The sequence below is a fragment of the Diadema antillarum genome, unplaced genomic scaffold (genome assembly GCF_040938485.1).
Source record: "Diadema antillarum isolate AM-2024a unplaced genomic scaffold, OU_Dant_1.0 seq00000713_RagTag, whole genome shotgun sequence".
Classification (NCBI taxonomy): Eukaryota; Metazoa; Echinodermata; class Echinoidea; order Diadematoida; family Diadematidae; genus Diadema; species Diadema antillarum.
The window spans coordinates 21,146-40,463 of NW_027271617.1; the positions used below are offsets into that span (position 1 = coordinate 21,146).

At 39.5% G+C, this 19,318-nt stretch overlaps 1 protein-coding gene across 1 annotated transcript in view; it reads right to left on the bottom strand.

Moving 5' to 3' along the window:
- The window catches only part of LOC139737897 (uncharacterized), a gene marked incomplete at its 3' end in the record, with an annotated part of 76,110 nt that overhangs the window by 19,235 nt on the left and 37,557 nt on the right, over window positions 1–19,318 (bottom strand). The window contains exons 6-16 of the mRNA XM_071648565.1: window positions 17,559–17,630; window positions 12,542–12,635; window positions 11,788–12,236; window positions 10,845–10,913; window positions 7,547–7,618; window positions 6,263–6,447; window positions 3,854–3,974; window positions 2,979–3,178; window positions 1,930–1,996; window positions 860–949; window positions 278–429 (exon numbers count right to left, since the gene is read on the bottom strand). Coding sequence (XP_071504666.1) covers window positions 278–429; window positions 860–949; window positions 1,930–1,996; window positions 2,979–3,178; window positions 3,854–3,974; window positions 6,263–6,447; window positions 7,547–7,618; window positions 10,845–10,913; window positions 11,788–12,236; window positions 12,542–12,635; window positions 17,559–17,630 — 1,571 coding nt within the window. The remainder of the gene's footprint in view (window positions 1–277; window positions 430–859; window positions 950–1,929; window positions 1,997–2,978; window positions 3,179–3,853; window positions 3,975–6,262; window positions 6,448–7,546; window positions 7,619–10,844; window positions 10,914–11,787; window positions 12,237–12,541; window positions 12,636–17,558; window positions 17,631–19,318) is intronic.

Consider the following 19,318-nt stretch of genomic DNA (forward strand, 5'->3'; position numbering starts at 1 on the left):
GGTTATAGTGCATTATTCTTAAAAAAAATAATGATATTGTTTCTCGCCAGACATTGAAAAAAAAAAGTGATTGAATATCACGCACAGTAAGGCAGTACCTATATGATATAAGGAGTGAGCCAACATTATTTCATAACTGTGTTCATTGCACTTTTGACAGACAATGCAAGTGACCATAATCTCGAACTTAGATTACTCTTCTTCTTTATTTGGGGTCATGTCTTCATCATTATATGATTTAGTGACTGATGAAAATTGTTGGCAGAAATAAACTTACTGTGATCTTGCCTAAGGGTAATTTTCTTGCAGTTTGTTGAAAACTGATATCCTCTGTGTAGCTCTACGACCAGGACTTTGTTTAGGAAGACCCAGATTTCTTCGCCTCCTCCGACGGCGAGTTCTTCATTCCCGTTGAAGCGAATCGCTGTCCTGATAGAGCTGGTAAAACTTCACGTAAATATGTATTATTTTTGATTTCAAACAGTTGGTTTATTACCCCGATGAATGCCGAAATCGACTGTGGAATTCAATCACCTTCAGTTTTTACTTCAAACAATGAAATCATGCTTGAATCACATGCAGTGAATGCATCACATCGTTCTCATCATGTTCATCAATTACATGATGAATACTATCAATAAATATGTACATTGTTTTATTAAAACTATGTATCTTGAAGAAGCAGCGGTACGAGTTATTATGACATCAGTGATAGCCAAAGTACACATAATACGCACACACACTCTTGCCCACACTCACGTAATACAATCACATACCCTTGACATATTAATGGACATACAATGTACATACGATACTACGTTTTTGTTTTCTAAAAGTAAAAACGACAACGTTCTCGAACCCCAAATTGTGAAGCTGGAATACACAGTCTCGCTGGGACTGGGAGCCATACCCGACGTCATCCAATGGAAAGAAAGAAGCTTCCCAAAATCTGCACAAAGACACAAATAGAATTGGAAACACATTTACCTTATTTTAATCATTTTATTACCATATTTTAAGGCAGATAGTAAAAGTGTCTTTTTGTTCATACACTACAAACACTAGTCGTCATTAGATCCCTTGCCTCTATATTTTCAAAAATTACGAAACTTTCGATACGCAACAGGAAAACTGACAGGAGGCGGAAACAATCAGCTTTGATTTTTCCCGTACTCGGACTCCCGTACTCATTTGTAAGTCTTTGTGAAAAAAAAAATCATCGAAAAAGGAAGAAACTAGGAATCAAATACACTTCAGTGTACATAGTACCGAGGACATGAATTATTATACCAACCTGTATATTGACTGATTTGTTGACGTTATATTGACCAATGGGAGCACTAGCTGGGCCTCCGTCACAAAGTTATTGTCGACGTCATGAAACCACCTTGAGAGGCCCCCACTGGTTGGAGGGTCGGTCTCGCTCAACCAGGAGGTAAATGGTGTTTCGACGTAATGTGGGGCGGTCTTCAGCATTTTCACGGTAGAATCGAAATCTCCTTCACTGGAACTGGAGTGTGGATGGCGAGAAAACACACACACACACACACACACACACACACACACACACACAAATGAATACTGAATGTAAGGCAAATATCATCAAGAACCATTAAGAGTGTGCGTGAATTTGTGATCTTTGCTTTGTGTGTTTGATCACCGCATGATAAACGAGGACATAAAGATCTAAAAGAAGTTTTATGTACTCAAGATGACAGAGGCATTCGAATTACAGTTTTGTTCTTTGTCGGAATATTGCATGGGGTCAATATTTTACTACATAACAATCTAAAATCATTGATACTAGTTTAGCTTATGTCCATGACACTACCTATCAGCAGCTGCATGAAGAGATAGACATAATTATTATACGATGTTTGATAACAATTAAGTTATCCGTACACCATAATGAGGATTACTGACATTTACCTGAAATCATAGTAGGTAATAGGCAAGGTGATGTTGCTTTCCCTGTCAACTGAGCCATTGACGCTATCTGTTGAATGTGAAACCCCCATATTGAAATAATCAATTATATTACATATTGGATCACATAGATACCTAAGAGAAGGGAGAGTTAAGAATGAAGGACAAAGTGATTATTTTGATTGAATGTTCTATTGGACAGAAATTATTTCTTTTTTCTGTCCCTCCTTTTTTGTTGAGAATTGATGATTATAATTAATGCTTAAAAAAATAATTGCCTGTCCTTTATATTCTTTCCAAACAAAATGCAGATTACACATGATAATAACTAAAGATGGATAAAACGCTAGTACATTTCAGTGGGTGTTTAAAAAGTCTGAAATACATGTAGAAATGTTAAAACAATCTTACACCGTAAAGCAATTTATGAGAATGTAATAAATACAATTTGAAATAAGAGCAGTTGTCTGAATGAATGTTCATAATTGCATTACTTTGTAAGGCGTCTCTAAAGGTAAAAAAAAAAAAATGTGGGAAATTATGATACACAAGAAAATATTCATTAAAAAATGTATGTTAATCATACTTTGCATATGTAACACATACATACATAATAATTATGATAGGGCGATATATTCTAAGTAGAGGAAACAATTAAGATGTCGCACGATAGCGAATAACATTAATTTCTGCGAAATATATTAATTTCAACATTCAAATTTAGACCATCCATATTCAAGAAAATCATTTGATTTTCAAAAATTCACTAAAATTACTCTTTCACCACCAGTGTGTAATACATAGAAACTAACAGGCAGGACTAACGCTTGTACACAATTATGCTCCTGTAGACATCCATTTATGGAATAAAGTAAACAATCTTCCTGACTTTAAGGCTTTCATCACTATCGTACCATATTAGATTATGCCAAAACGTTATTCTTGAATAAATTGTATTATATTTACTTATTTCTTTTTTGCTCCCTACAAACAGAACGATGATACGTATAAGGTGCAGCTTCACTTTCCTTTCCTTCAGTCACGAAACTTACTTGGTTCTGCCAAAGTCAAAACTGATGCACTGTTTCCAGCCACACTCGTGTTGCCATTAAACGTTAACGTGGCGGAGCACGTGTACAGGGTGTCCTCCTTTACCCCGTCGTCTGGTCCGAGAAGGAGGAAGAGCTCAGTCGTGTTGCCCGTGGCAACGAAACCTTTGTCACTGTTGCAGGTGACTGTGTACGTGTATGTCCTTCAATATCAGATAAAAAAAAAATACAAAAAGAGAAACATGTTCAAAGAAAGCTGCAAAGTTGCAGAGAAAAGTAAATACTGAAAAGTAGTTGGGCGGGGAAACGTTATATAGAAAAAAAAAACATAGCTTGGTTTGTCTTTATTCTATGTCCTCTTTTCCTAAATTTTGTTTTCTTTTTGTTTCTTTGTTTTTACAGAATAAAGAATGACAAGAGAATAACAGTAGTAGGCAAAATATCAGCAACAAATAAATATGCGCTATAAAATAGAGATGCTGCATGAAAGAACAGTAGTTCACATTATTTGATTATTTTTAGTATATGTTACATATCATGGTCAAACTAGTTTCGAAACTAATTATTGCTTAATATACTTGACAACACATGTCTCTCACAGGAGCTTTGAATCGAATATGCATCTAGTGACAAAAGAGTAAAAGTAATGTTCTAAATATCAGCCGCTGATAAATATGCATTCTATATAACACAACCTGCATAAAGTCAGATAATAATATATTTAATTTTTCCTTTTTTATGCTAAGATCAAACTTCTTTCGACAGGCGTTGTAGCTTAAATACATAAAGATACCACCTTCGTCTATACGAGCAACCTTGACTCGAATATGTATAATACAATAATGTTTAAATGAAAACGCAATGTGACAGACATGTACCAGTTCACATAGGTATTTAGAGCCAGGTTGTCATCAAATATCGGGTAAGGCGTGTCAGGCGAGGACCACTTCGCAAGGATTGTCTGGTAGGCAGGGGCACTTGCCTCGAAATCCAGTGGAGCTGAGATGGGGCAATAAAGGGTCACGAAATATACATCAAGAGTTTCGGGGTGCTTGCCAATTTCCTGCTCAATCCTCTCATTTATTACGTGTTGTTTTGGTGATAGCTTTAGCTTCGAATTTCGAAAGAATTAAGAAATGATTATGTAGTTGTTGATCAATGCATTAGAAACAGTGCTTCTAACGAACAATTTGACCTTAACCCTATAAAGCCCAAGGAGGGGGGGGGGGGCACATTGTGCCCCCCTACCATATTTTTGTTTGGCGCTCCTACACCCTTTACCCGATTTCTACCAAATTTGGTGACTTTTCCTAAAATTTTATTGCGCACATTTTGATGTATAATTTAGCTATGTCCCATATTGCAGGTTGCCATGGCAACCATAAACTGCCAATCATGTTCGTCAGATTTTGCATGATTTTCTGTTCCAATTTCAGTTAACAGTATAATGATGGATGAAATGGAGGTTTTCTAGGCTGTAATTTGCTGAAGGACCAAAGGGTGAAGGAATTATGGTTGTGAATTACCCTGAAATGGTTTTCTTATTATTTCCTTTATTTTCTATATGACATAGGCATCAAACAATAGATATAATAGAAATAATCAAAAATACAGCATTTTCCAAAGACTACCCTTTTATTTTGTGTTATCTTCACACAAGCTTTGCCTGTAATATCATTTGTTTATCATATTATCAATCTACAAACTCAAAATTACATTATTTTGGAAATATGAAATGTGATACCAATATATGTATCCATTCCAAGCAATACATCATAGGTTTCATATATTTCTTTATATTGCAATGAAAAGCGCCCCCATGTGTTGACCTTGAGAAATTTGAACCATAACAAAGAGTGAAGTTTGACTTGCTTTTCCTTTGTGGTAAATATGAAAGTGATTGATAAAAAAAAAAAAAAAGATATATACTGGGGATAAAGAAATAAACAGAAAAAACATGATTTTAGCGTATTTCCTATGTATTTCTTTATATTTTGGTAAAGACCGCCCTCTATGGATGACCTTGAGAAATTTCAAATGTTTGGTCATGTAGAGTACGAGTTGCTCTACCCATGTGCCAAATATGACGGTCATACATCATATAATAAAGAAGTTCTATGGGGGGGGGGGCACAATGTGCCCCCCCCCCCCCCCTTGGGCCTGGAAGGGGTCAAAATAGCTTGGGCTTTATAGGGTTAAACATACATTTTTTTGTATATTCGTTTTTTGTTTTGTTTTCTTTTCTTTTCTTTTTGATAGCGGGGGAATTACCCAAAGGGCCACTAACATCACAATGATTGAAAAAAATCCTTTCATTTCAATTATATAATTCGGTAAATTATTATATGTGACTCTGCACCTCAAAACAAACAAAAAGTCGCCAGACATGAGTTTTTAGCTAAGACCATATTCAGAAAGAGCAGACTTTAAGCTTTAAAATGATGTATAACTCAAATCAAATGGACTCTCCTAACCTATCTAAATACTGGAAAGAAAGCTCAAACTCAGGAAAAGTGTGAACTGAGAAAAGAGACTCTGAAGTACAGTGTCTATTCAAGCGCTTAATCTTTAGCAAACAGTGCTGGCTGCGCGATGAATGGGACAAAAAACAGGAAGTAAACCACCAGAGTAACAACAATGAAGGGATTATCAGATTAAAATGAAATTAAATATGCCTCATTAACACATTCTGTTCATAATTGATGCCAACTTTCAAAGCAGTAGCACTATCCTTTTAAAAGTTATTAGAGTTGAAAGTGAAGAGTGTGGACAAGGTTTTTCAGAAATGAAAAGGGGATTCTAAAGACACACCTAATCACACTATTCTACCAAAAAATTTCGAGATAAACTGCTAAAACAACACACTTTCCTGCCCGTTTTATGATACCAAAAGTTAGCATAATGTAAAAGAAGACCTGCTCTTTCAGAAAATATGAAAAAGTCAAGTTCGGCTAGGTTGACCCATTTCACTTATTTTCAGTCCTCACGCAAAATCAGTGTGTGCGACTTTGTGTTTGTTTTGAGGTGCACGGTCACATATACATTATATATATATATATATATATATATATATATATATATATAATATACATATACATGTGTATATTGCGTGTAATGAGGGAAGCACCTAAATATCTTATCTTACCCTTGGTAATGTAGTATACGTATAAATGCACGCACACACTAACACACAAACACACACACACACACACACACACACACACACGCACACGCATAAAACACATCTTCACTCGGTCAGACACAGTGATAAACTAAAACGTGCTTACTGCATTGAAAGAGTTTTTCGTCCCGGTTGAGGAAATATAACGGTGATCCTGACTTCTTCCGAACAAAGTGAGTGCCTACCAGCGAGGAGGGACCTTCGCACTCTCCGCCGACTATGGCGCTCTGGATTTCATACATGGTGTAGAAGACGCCACAAGTGCAGACGAGGGGGTTTCCCGATATATCACTACCAGAAAATATTATGAAGACGAGAGAGAATTTACAAAAGAAATACCAAACATTACAAGCTCATGCATAAGTTAGGTGATTTCCGCATTTACCTTCACCACGCAGTAAATACCTAAAAATTATATAGAGGCCAAGTCACCTGCGATAATTTAGCGAAAGTAAACAAAAACTAACGTCACATTAGCAATAACCCTATAAAAGCCACTGATGAGGGAACATTTGGTGATGTCGCTAGTATCTAAAAACTCGGTATCAGGCTCTCTCGTTTGTTTGTTTGTTTGTTTGTTTGTTTGTTTGTTTGTTTGTTTTTTTTTGGGGGGGTCATTGATATTCTGCCAGTGACTTATCAAATCATATGAGCATTGTCCTTTTATTATTTTTCTTTTTGCACATTGCATATTGGCTGTTTTACTGTGATGACTTCAGTGTTCATATACAGCCAATCGATATTATTATGTTTCACTATTGATGCATATTTTTTAATATCAATGTCTTGTTAACCTTATTCTCTTGTAAAAAAAAAAAAATACTATGATATGATTGTGCTGTGTTTGTTTGCTTTATTTTTTTTTTTTGTGGCGAAAAATGAAGTCGAAAAGAACTGAATACAGTTAACGAATCTACTACTTGTGCTGGAACAGGTATACTTCTTAAACTTGTCAACGAACCAGGCTCTACACACTTTACGGCAAAGGTTTGTCACTTTCATCCAGCACTGTTTTCATGTCTATTTCTCTCATTTTAATATTATTAATGATTTGTTTTTCATCCTTAAGTGTTCATAAGTACATTATTTTTTGTGTAATACATGTACAAGTACATGTATTGTTACTGTTATTTTCATCATTCACACTGATATAAATCTATTTGAAAAAAAATATATAGTGATTCATTTTGTACATATCTAACGTTTGAATACCTCGCCAAGAATATAAGGCTAAAACAAGTAAGCTAAGAATATTGTGCTGCTGTTGTTGTTGTTGTTTTCTGATATACCTCAATGTTAGATCACTAGTTTTAGAGAGATAGAGGGGGAGCATAATTAAAAAAAAAAATAATAAACGGTCAGATTTGGCATTTCAAAGTGTTTCACTTACAATGACGTAACATTCAGGTGGCGAATGGAAGAATCGGTGCCAATGGTCTCAATATTATTATTCGCCAAATTTCTGCATATGAGAGAAAAAAAGTAAAGAACAATACAAATGAACAAAGAAAACTCTAACATTAGAAAAAAAGTTAAACATTTAGATATGCTGCTTATGGTAATCTATAAGACTACACCGTGTCCGATCCATATAACGTCATGATTAAAAAAAAGCAAAAAAACACCCCTCTGATTCCGTCAATTAAAATATGAAACATAATCATTTGTCCACGAGCAAGTACGAAACTCATTCCATCGTTATGACTGCAACAAAAGTGAAAGCTATTTTCCTGTGCTATTACAATTTCGTACGGACACATTTTCTACACTGCAAGTGAAGAAAAAAATGTTTACAAACCTTCTTCACGTAATTTACACAGAACCATCCGTTCTTTTTGTATTTGGTTCCATGTAAAACATTAATTAAGTACTAACCAGTGAACCTGCTTGATCAGTTTTATACTCACATTGTGCGAAGATGTCCTAATCCGTCAAACGCTCCATCATCTAGTTCTGATATGACGTTGTCATTTAGTGTCCTAGGAAAAAAAACAACGATTTTTTTTCTGTGTTTGCACTTTCTATAACCTTGAATACTTTAATAGTTACTACACCAAGTATGTTATTAATTATAAATTGAATGATTTATATGTATGCAAATTATGCTCGGATGAGGGGAAGGTGCATTGAAATGTTAATTGTAATTCGAATTATTTCGTTTGAGCAAACTACTGACAATCATGGTTTCTTTTTCCCATATTTTCTAAAAGAGCCTCTCTTCGTGTACGTCATTTGAAAGTTATGGATCACAAAGTGAATGAAAAAGTAAGTTTTATTGAAAAGCGGTTTTTCTACAACCCATTTTTGTTTTATTTTTTGTAAAGTAATATAATGAGGTATACCTTTAGAGGCCCCGTTGCATTTTTTTAAATTCTTTGCATACTCTTTATTTTCTACTATTATAACTTCTGAAAGGATACTTACTGCTTTGAAAGTTTGCATCAATCATGGACAGACTGTGTTAATAGAGAATGCTAGATTTCAGGTAAATCTGATTATCCCAGCGTTCGTTGTTTGTGGCCCTGTGCGTTACATCCCATCCATCGCACAGCAAGCATGGTTTGGTACTTAAAATATTAAGAGCTTGAATAGATCATATACTTCATCCTGCCTCTTTCCCAGTCCACACTTTTCCAGCGTGCGCGTTTTTTTCAAATGTTTAGATAGCTTAAGAAAGTCAATTGCCATTGAGATAAACAGCTTTTTAAAGCTTTGAGTCTCTTCATTTAGAATCTGCCCTGAACAAAAAAAAAAAAAAAAAAAAAAGTGCACGGCGACTTCTTGTTAGTTGATGATGCACGATCACATTATTCTTGCTACAAAAGAGATGGCCAGGGTATAGTAGATAGACAAAAGTCAACATGCATTTGCATTGCATAGGACCTGTAACCTGTAATGGGTTCACGGTAAAAAAAATAATAATATATAAATAAATAAATATATATATATATATATATATATATATATATATATGCATATACATACATATACATTTTGATGGTACTTACAGGATTTCAAGGCTGCTTAGCGGAGAGAAAAGTGCCGCCGAAATGCGAGTAATGTGATTCTGCTGCAGATTTCTGCAAAGGAATAGAACATTGTGTTGAATGAAAATTGTAAACCAATGTATTCACTCGTCTTCAGTGAGATTATGGTAACAAGTTTTCTTATTTTGACCCAATGTTCCATTTGCCTTTCTTTGAACGTTATTAAGCATAAATCTTATGTTATTTTTTAGTGATATTCATCACTTCAAAGACAAGAAAATCAGAGCAAAACAAACTACAGATTATAAATGCGTTGCCAATTGCTGCAGGTTTACATAGTCTCTTTTAAATATCACCCATCTATCTTTCTTTCATTCAACCAATCTCTTCAGCTGCCTACAAATGACTGAATGAGAACTGCAGACGATATTCATAATTTTGACATAATGTGGCACCCCACACCCCCCCCCCCCCCAAAAAAAAAAAATACTAATAAAATAATACAAATGACAATGCCTTGTATATTCCCGGGAAGTTGTTGGATTTCTGTCGTCCTTGATCTATTACAATATTACTTGCCTGACAACTTTACCTGAGTATACATTTTCTACGCGCTTACGTGCATTGTTCTACAAATTGAGTCCCCACTCATGCACTCCTATAATTCAGCAGCCCTGCCATCAACCTTTTTCATCATTGCGATTTGTAGATCTTTAGAATAAAACTATTGTTATTCTTCGCCCCAACCACTGTGTATTCTGAAACTCTGTAACAAGTATAACATACTTTAACTGTTCAAATGAAAAGTTTGAAAATCATACTGAGGTCTCCTTTAAACCATGCGAGCGCGCATGCAGAATGACACTATCTGCAGAATACGCTTACGAAATCTGTGTGTTTAGCAACTGCAGCAATAAACAGGAATTTTATAAAACGTCATTCCAAACAATGATACAGATGCGCATTCCATGGAGCCCCGAATAGTTTTTGGTTAAATTGCCTTGGAAAAATAGCACTGGCATGAAGTTATACCATACTTACTTGACCCTTTTCATTTTTACCAGCGATATGCAACCAAGTGTAATTAAAAAGGAAAAAAAAAAAACCCCAAAAGGAACAAACCAACTAAGATAACACAAATGTGATATTTTCCATACATGATACGAGTATTCGTGAGGAAAAGGAAAACGCCATCCGGAATCGTTCCAATCATATTTGATGCCAGGTCAATGTGTTCCATGTTCAGAGGCGAAAAAGCCAGTGCTGGAAAAACTTGCAGTCTGTTGTTTTCCAGAAACCTGGTGTGGTATATATATAACAATAAATCAAACACAATACAAGAAGTATAGCTTCCATAGTATCCATGATAAAGGCAAAAAAAAAATGTGTTATTGTAAAAGACCTTCTTTTAAAATCTTAAAAATGGTCACTAAGAGCGAGGGTACACGCGTCGTTGTAACTCAGGATGAACAATTTCAGCAGTATGTCATTTGAGTTCAGAGTACTATTGACTAACCACCGACATCATTCGACATTACACAATAAAACAATTGGAACAGTTCTCGTTTGCATAGTAACGGGAATAACTGTCTAGAAGTACACGTTTTTCCCTTCAGCCTACGGTTATGGAATGCATTCAAATTTATTTTTGAGTGTGACAAAATGCATTGCCCCTTTGTATTATTGTAGACAACTACTTACACTCTTTCTGCTGAGACGTCTTCAAATGAATTGTCGGGAAGGGATGCGATCTTGTTATTTTGAATATGACTGTAAATATAAGGAAGATTGAGAAATACGACAGTCAGAACATTTTTTTTTTTCGAGCAAATTCATACATTCTATATGCATTTCTCTTTGCGGTGTTTCAATTTCTTCTCAAGCTCTGTTTGACATAGGGACAAAGCAATACAATTTAGACCAAGGAGACTAACAAAAATAATAATATGTCGAAGTTAGCGCTGTGTTGTTAGCATAATGGTTAGTAGACGAGGATTTCGATACAACCAACCTTTTCCTAATGTTACAGAAATGCTGTACGTTGCAATTTGCCTTTGAAAAAAAAAAAATCTTCAAGCACCTTTTTTAAGGGGAAAGGGGTCAAGGGATATCATTTAAACCTCAACCTACGAACTGTGCCTTTAGATTATGTTTCAACTTGTAAGACATTAGCGGAGAACGCAATATAATGAGTTTTAACGGACTGCAAGGAAGTTAAAACAATTTACTCTTGAAGGACACAGTAGCGATGTTGCCGGGCAGATATAGGGCAGGGGGGATTACGCAACAGGTGACCCCTGCTCTTGCTGCCCCTCTCGTTTGCGGGGGTAAGCGCACGCGGTGAAGAAATTGCTTAGGTAGCGTCATTCGATGGTGGTTTGTCGTGGAAGCAGGAAGTAATTGAGGCGGCTCCTAATATTGGATTTCGTGCATTGTCTTACACATTGAACTTCGAAACTTTGTAGTTTTCTATCATCTTCGTGCTACTTTCCCTCCCTTGGAACTTTTTTGGGTATACCTTCTTGCCTTTGAAATATTGGATATCATACGTGAACTTACATCGTCGATTCTGGGGCACTGTCTTTGCATTTTCGCATCGGGACGTTTGGGCCTAAGTTAATATCATCTTAGTTCTGCATATCACAACGCCGGTTCTGGACTTTCACTATGCCGAAGTCGCGGAGTAAGATCATGAAGAAGGTGATGGGGAAGGAGCCGCCAGCGCCGCCCTCGTCGACGCGTCGTCGTGGTCGAAAGACAACCAAGAGTGGGGAGGAGGACCCGGCAGCTGGTCAAGGCGGATCGCCTGCAGCATCCGGTGAGTATAGTGTGTCTGCGTGTGGGCATGGTGACGCCTCTTGGCCCACCGTGGTCGACGCGGTGGTGCGTGAGCACCACGTGGCAAGCAAATCGGTAGATCTTAGTCCGGTTGGTCAGTTGATTGACCCACCTGACACTTTTGATGCCCTTCCCCAAGCCTTGTCGTGCGTAGGGGATGAGCTGGGGAGCGTCGTCCCCATGTCGGTTAAAGAGAAAATTTGGAAGGGGGAGTTTCTTGATTTGGGCATCCTCCTCAAATCCGACGTAGGTTCCCTGAGTGAGGAGGCGTCATTCAGCCTCGTGCAGGCTGGAGGATCTCTGCAAGTCAGGAGCGCGAGTCGCACCCCGCAAATTGCAAATATTGATATGTGGACGTCGGCCTTTCTGACATACGCTTCGGTGTATGTAGAAAAGCATGGAAATCGAGCGCGCGAGTTGTTCAAATATATGGACACAGTTCGATCAATCGTGCGCTTCGGAGGCTATAATTGGCGCACCTATGATGTGCAATTCAGGCTGCGGCAAGCGCGACAGCCGCTCCGTTCGTGGGCGACTATTGACACGGAGCTGTGGCTAACCGTAGCCACAGCCCAGCCCAGAGCAGCGTTTCGTTCGTATACTCCGTTGCAGCCCTTTCGGGCGGGAGCTGGGTCAGGAGCCGCCACGTCATACCTGCGAGGTCGTCGCGGGGGGCCTTCCTCACCCCCGAGAGATAGGAGAGCGGGGGCAGATTTTGCACGCGGACGAGCCAATCACTGCTTCGCATTCAACGCGGGCTCTTGCAAGCGGGCGATCTGCAGATTCGCACATGTCTGCGCAAATTGCGGCTCCTCTACCCACACAGCTCAAGCCTGCACGCGGGGCGCTGTCAATGGCTCCCAAAAAGACTCTCGGCCCATCCCCAATTAACATTGAGCGCGTGATCCCCTTTCTGCGCAATTATCCGGATAAGACAGCTGCAGTTAACATTATTGAGGGCTTTCGTTTTGGTTTCCGTTTGGGTTATACGGGGGAGCGGGTCGCTCACGAGTCACGGAACCTGGTCTCAGCGACAGCACACGCGCAAGTTCTACATCGTAAATTGTTCAAAGAGGTTAGCCTGGGGAGAATAGTCGGTCCATATGTCTCACCTCCTTTTCCAAGATTTCGCTGCTCCCCAGTTGGGGTGGTGCCAAAGAAGGTGCCAGGGGAATTTCGCATGATCCAACACCTGTCAGCCCCTCGCGGTGCATCCGTAAATGATTGCATTGACCCGCGCGATTGTCAGGTCAGGTATTCTACTTTCGATGACGCCGTTGACCTCGTAACGCGTTTGGGGCAGGGGGCAGTCATGGGAAAAGCGGACATACAGTCTGCCTTTCGTCTTATCCCCGTGCATCCTGATGATTTTGAGCTACTGGGCATGCGCATAGATGGTCTATATTATTACGATCGTTGTCTTCCGATGGGCTGCTCGGCGTCGTGCGCGATTTTCGAGCGTTTCAGTACCTTTCTTGAGTATTGTTGTAGAACTATCGCTGAGTCGGATGGCGTATTGCATTATTTGGACGATTTTTTCTTCGCAGCTAGCTCTCGACGTGAATGCGCCAGTCTAATGCGTTCTTTCCTTGCAATGTGTGAGCGGTTTGGGGTGCCAGTGGCTAATGACAAGACTACGGGTCCTGTCACCGTTATCGAGTATTTGGGGCTCACAATCGACTCTGTTTCGCTTACTGTACAGGTCCCAGCAGAGAAGGTGGTGGCTTTGCGCGCTGATCTAGAGGAAGCCACCTGTTGCCAAAAGCTTACACTCCGGCGTTTGCAGTCGCTAATAGGCAAGCTTAATTTCGTCTGTCGCGCGGTCGCACCTGGGCGAGCGTTCTTGCGGAGACTAATTGACCTTACAATTGGGATAAAGCAACCATTTCATAAGGTTAGACTGACCCGCGGCGCCCGAGAGGATTTGCGTGCGTGGCTCACCTTCTTAATGCAGTTCAATGGCACCGTGATTAGATCGGCAAGCGAATGGACTTCGAATAGCGCGTTCAGTTTTTATACAGACGCTTCGGGTAGCATTGGGTTTGGCATCTACTTCGATGGGGAGTGGGCGCAGGGCAGATGGCCCGCCGGGGTGCTGCGGGAAAAACATTCCATCGCATATTTGGAGTTTCTTCCCATTGTCATCGGAGTGCAAGTTTGGGGAAAGCGCATTGCTAATCAGAAGGTGCTGTTTTGCTCAGATAATCAGACGGTAGTGCATGTCATAAACAAGCAGAGCTCTAAATGCCCACGCATTATGGCCCTGGTCAGAATTTTCGTAGTGTGCTGCCTCGAGCGCAACATTTGGTTCAGAGCACGTTACGTCCCCGGTTGCCGTAATGACATAGCTGATTCTTTGTCTCGTTTTCAGATGGAGAGATTCCGTTTGTTGGCACCACAAGCAGATCCCCACGAGACCCCCCTGCCACGCCAGCTGTGGGAGAGCTTGTGCTAGAACGAGAGAGACTCCTATCCCAATCCCGGGCTGCTAGCACGCACAGCACGTATACACAGGCATGGGAATCTTTTCAATCTTTTCGATCGGCTTATCATTTCAGCCTCAGCGCTAACCCCACGCTCGAGCAGATTGTGCAATTTATAGCCTACCTGTCCCTTAACGGTTACGCAGCTGCCACGTTGGCCACCTATATCGCGGGGCTCTCCTTTCATTTGCAGTCACGCGGGCTACGTGACGTCACACAGTGCTTTATCGTTAGGCGCATGCTGGACGGCAGCAAACGTGGTCGCATCTCCAGGGACGTGCGCTGCCCGATCACCTTACCCATATTAAGCCGCATGCTTGTGGCTCTCCCACACGTGTGCGCTTCGTCATTCGACGCGTTGCTGTTTCGAACTGCTTTCCTAGTAGCTTTCTTTGCGTTTCTCCGGGTTGGGGAATTTACCGTCCGCGCCCGAAACCACACCCCCACTCTCAGATTGATTGACGTTCGCCTGCACAGCGGCAAGGCAGCTTTGGAGCTACACCTCCGTTCTTCCAAGACTGACCAGGGGGGTGCTGGTTGTTATATAATCTTGCCTAGCAACGAATCCAAGAGCTTATGTCCAGTAGCAGCCGCTAGTGCCTACGTGGCTGTGCGTCCGCGTGGTAGCGAAGCTTTCTTCGTGCGTTATGACGGGGCCCCCCTAGTTAGGAAGGATTTCAATAACATATTAAAGCGCTGCGTGGAGTTCGTACGCCTCCCAGTCGCACTATTTTCTTCTCATTCGTTCCGTATTGGAGCGGCCACGTCAGCTGCCACGGCAGGCATTCCGGATGCAAGGATTAAAGGCATGGGCCGGTGGTCGTCTAATACATTTAGACGCTACATCCGAATTGATAAGATTTTCTCATAATAGCGCACATTATTGTGGCGCTTATTGAGCGTTTCGGGGTTTACAACCCAAGTAAAGTTTTGGTTTGAAAGCGAAAATAAGTTTTTATCAATCTTTTGAAAGCCAAATGTTCTTCACTCTTAGCTTTAATTCTATGTTTCAAGTTGTGGTAAGGGCTACCCAATCGTTATTATCGTATACTGAGAGTTGTAAACTGAGAGTTATCAATATGCCAGTGCATTACAGTTGCATTACAGTTGCCGAACGCTGTCTTACATTAGTCAAAGTACAGATAGGGCAACAAAGTTTGTTTTCATGCCAAAGTTAGCACCCTCCCCCCCCCCCCCCCCCCCACCCATTTCCATTTCGGATACCGCGCTTCTCGTCTCTTTTTCTCTCTTTCTCTCTTATCACAATACAGGCGTAGGAGTGATCGCAGACGGGGATTCAGGGGAGCGACGAAGCGGGCTCGGGCTGTCCTGCTGGGACTCGCTCTTCGGACATGCATAGTAATAAGGTCATTAGCATCTCCACCTTCGCGTTGCTGCCTGGTCGGCTCCGTTTACACAGGAGGTCAGAATCATCGACTTTTATAGTGTGCGTTTACACAGGAGGTCAGAATCATCGACTTTTATAGTGTGCGTTTCAACCCGGGGCAACTTTATCCTATCATTCCTTGGTAGTCGCTGTCAGGCAACCATGATATCATCCCACTACCGATCTCGAACTGCCTGGTCTTTGTGTTATACATTGTTCCGAATGGATTAAAGCACGATACATACGAACTAACAAACAGACAAGCCAAAAAAAAAAAATAAATAAATAAATAAAGCAATATTCTCGCGTCATTATAATGTCAGCCATGGGCTGGAGCACAGGTGTATTTAGCGGCAGGGAGCAATATTCTTAAATGGACCCAAACAGGCCATGGCATTGACTTTCGACAGAAGCCGGTTCCCCGCAGGATTGTAGGTTCTGCTTCCTCTTTTCCGCGTTATTCGGGTTTACATACTTGACTGTTTTACCTTGTATCATACATTCCCTTGTTTGGGCCCTTCAAGACACAGTTTAATATTGTGGCCAACCGTTCTCATATAATAATGTTAACTCTATTGGCATGGATTACAACTAAACACGTAGATAAATGAATACATTAGTAAGTAAATAAATTAGAAATATAATACAAACTCGTAAAGTAGCGGCCCGTCAGTGTTGTGCCATCTGGATTATTGTTCGGCCGTGTACATTCATGTTTCACTATTATAGGTTGTATATATGTTATATGCTAGTCTGGGGGTAGCGGGCATGCTCTAGTAGGGTCTGGATTGGTTGCGTATGAATTTAGGGGATTATAAAGGAGCTGCTCCGTTGAGCTCCTTGGATGATTGGAGATAATGATGTCCGTACTTCTCGGTGACTCTGTTATCCTATGGCGGCGGACCCTGGGGGTCCGTTTGGCCGTATTTTGAAAAAATTAAGCCGCTATAGGATAACATCTGCTTTAAAGTACAGTTTGAATCGTTCATAATTATATTCCTCTCGAGGTAAAGGGGGCTTTGTTCTGGTAACATACTTTTGGATGCAATTCTATTTACCGGCGAGTAGCGAAGCAGGCTGACCTTAGTACCACGAGGATGGATTGTTATCTAAGCCCTCCGTAAATATGCGAGTCTTGGGGCAGTCGCGCTGGTCGGTGACTGCTTCAAGGCGCGGACGCAAGGGATCGGAGTTGGTATATGTGCCCTCGTGAAGCACTTGTTAATGCGACCAGAACAGGTGTTTGGGTTTTATTTCCTGCCAATTTCGCTATCGGTGCGGCGGGGCAGATGGACTTTTACGGGTGGCTTTGCTTTCGCTTGATATACCAGTTGAGTAACATTGGTTTACTATATGAATTAAGGGCCCTTGTCACAGAGGCTATAAACCCCCCTTCATCTCGGGATGCATAATGCTGTGAAGTGTATTACTATTGTACGTGTTTGGAATGGTGTAAGAAGTCCTCAATATATCAAAATGTATATGCAAGATCGAACTCGTTATTATGGATAAGCACGTTGTCATTCGATTGTATGGATTATATAACTTATGGCTTCCACGATTAAACCACCATAACCGCAGATTTGGTATTCCATGTCTTTTTATTGTGTCGTACCAAGGAGTAATGATTATTTATGAGAAACTTTAGCTCTGAAATTATGATACTTTGAAAAATCACAGGGAAAGCGAAACAGTAAAAATACTCACATTTCGTCCATATCGCATGAACCCCCAAAGATCTTGCCTTCAATCTCCTGTATGACATTGTCTTGGAGGTACCTAGAATCGAACGTTTTACAGTTCAACATTAATCCAGTTACTTAAGCACGTCAATCAAACTACGTCAATTTCCACAAAAGGAGAGTAAGAAAGGTTCGTGTGCAGTAATTTTTCGTTGTTGTTCATGTTTGCCAATGCCTGGTTTCAAGACCACTGTTATATTAAAAAAAAAGGTGTCTAATCTCCTCTACTAAACGAATGGAAACATGTAATGTTTAACAAAATAAACAGAAACCAACTGAAATTGCATGTCGTCGTTCGTTTCAAATAAAAAGTTTTAGAAGAAAACCAACTAAATACGCACTGTTTTCACTAAACCAGTACCAGGACAACAAATGCGACACGTATCTTCCTCTTGCCAAGAACTGATTTTGTTTCCCCCCTTTAGTGTTCATTCTTGTCACTGCTGTTACTAATACTTTTGAAAGTTTAGGTGAATAGCTTCGAAATATCAAAGTTTTACAATGTCTAGTATAAAAGAAAAATCAAATCAGTTTTATTTACATCTTTTCTTAAAATGTACTTGATCATAAAATATTGAAAACTTTTCATTAATATATGAAGAGTTTGTTCGCAAAAACCGATAAGTCCATATTTGCCAAATGGAGATATTTGCGATTAAAAGTCAAGAACAATAAAGAGAATAATAAGAAAATTTTTGCTTCTTTTGACCATAACTTCAAAAATAAACCTTTATATGTAGTGACCAATATATCATTTAAAAGGTATTATTTTGTACTTTATGACAGAGACCGTACTTCAAAATCTTCAAAAGGACTTATCGGTTTTTACGAACAAACTCTTCATATAATAAGAATTAAATATAAAGGTTTTGTTTCAGGAAATCAAATACTTATATGAAATCCATCATTTTCTAAAAACTTACAGTTTTGTAGAAGAGTGATAACGTCTAGAGATCCGTACGTCATAAAAGGCTTCCGTCCCGATGAATGCTATGTCGTTTCGTTCCAAACGCCTAAAAGATAAAGTAGAGACAGACTAAGGAATTTTACCGCTACACATAGTTTAACTTCATGACATAGACGCGTGTCAGAAGTTGTCCTCATGTTCTTGTGGCAAATAAATGTTTAGCATATACATCACCTTATGAACATGGAATTGCTTGACAAGACACTTTTGTTTTCCTAGCAAACGTCTTTCGTTATTTTTCTTAACATAAATCAACTAACAGTTAAAAAGTTCTCGGACTTTGAATGTGTATGTCCTTGTTAACTCCTTCCGGTTTTAAAACATGAACATTTTGTCCATTATATGTGCAGAGTGATTTACAACACCTTTATCTATCCTCTTGCACTTACAAATTGTCGTATACTCGCAGTCCGTAGAAGGCATGGGTAGGAAGTGACGTCAGAGAGAAGTAAGCCAGATTTCTATTCTCAGCAGATGGATAAAAATAAATGCATCAGAATTGTAAAAGTAACTATTGGTAGTAACACATTTATTTCATTTCGTACTGACGGCAAAGGTCTGATGTGTATTGAAAGGTAAATTATCAATAAAATTGGAAAATACACCAAACATTAACATTAAACAAAACCAACAAGGATTTAGGAAACTAATAATTTGGTTTTGACGTTTCAGTTCAAAACACTTCTTTTTGATAATTTCATACTGATGTTAATATTACTCAGTCTGAAACCAAGGTTGAATTTATTATTTCATATTAT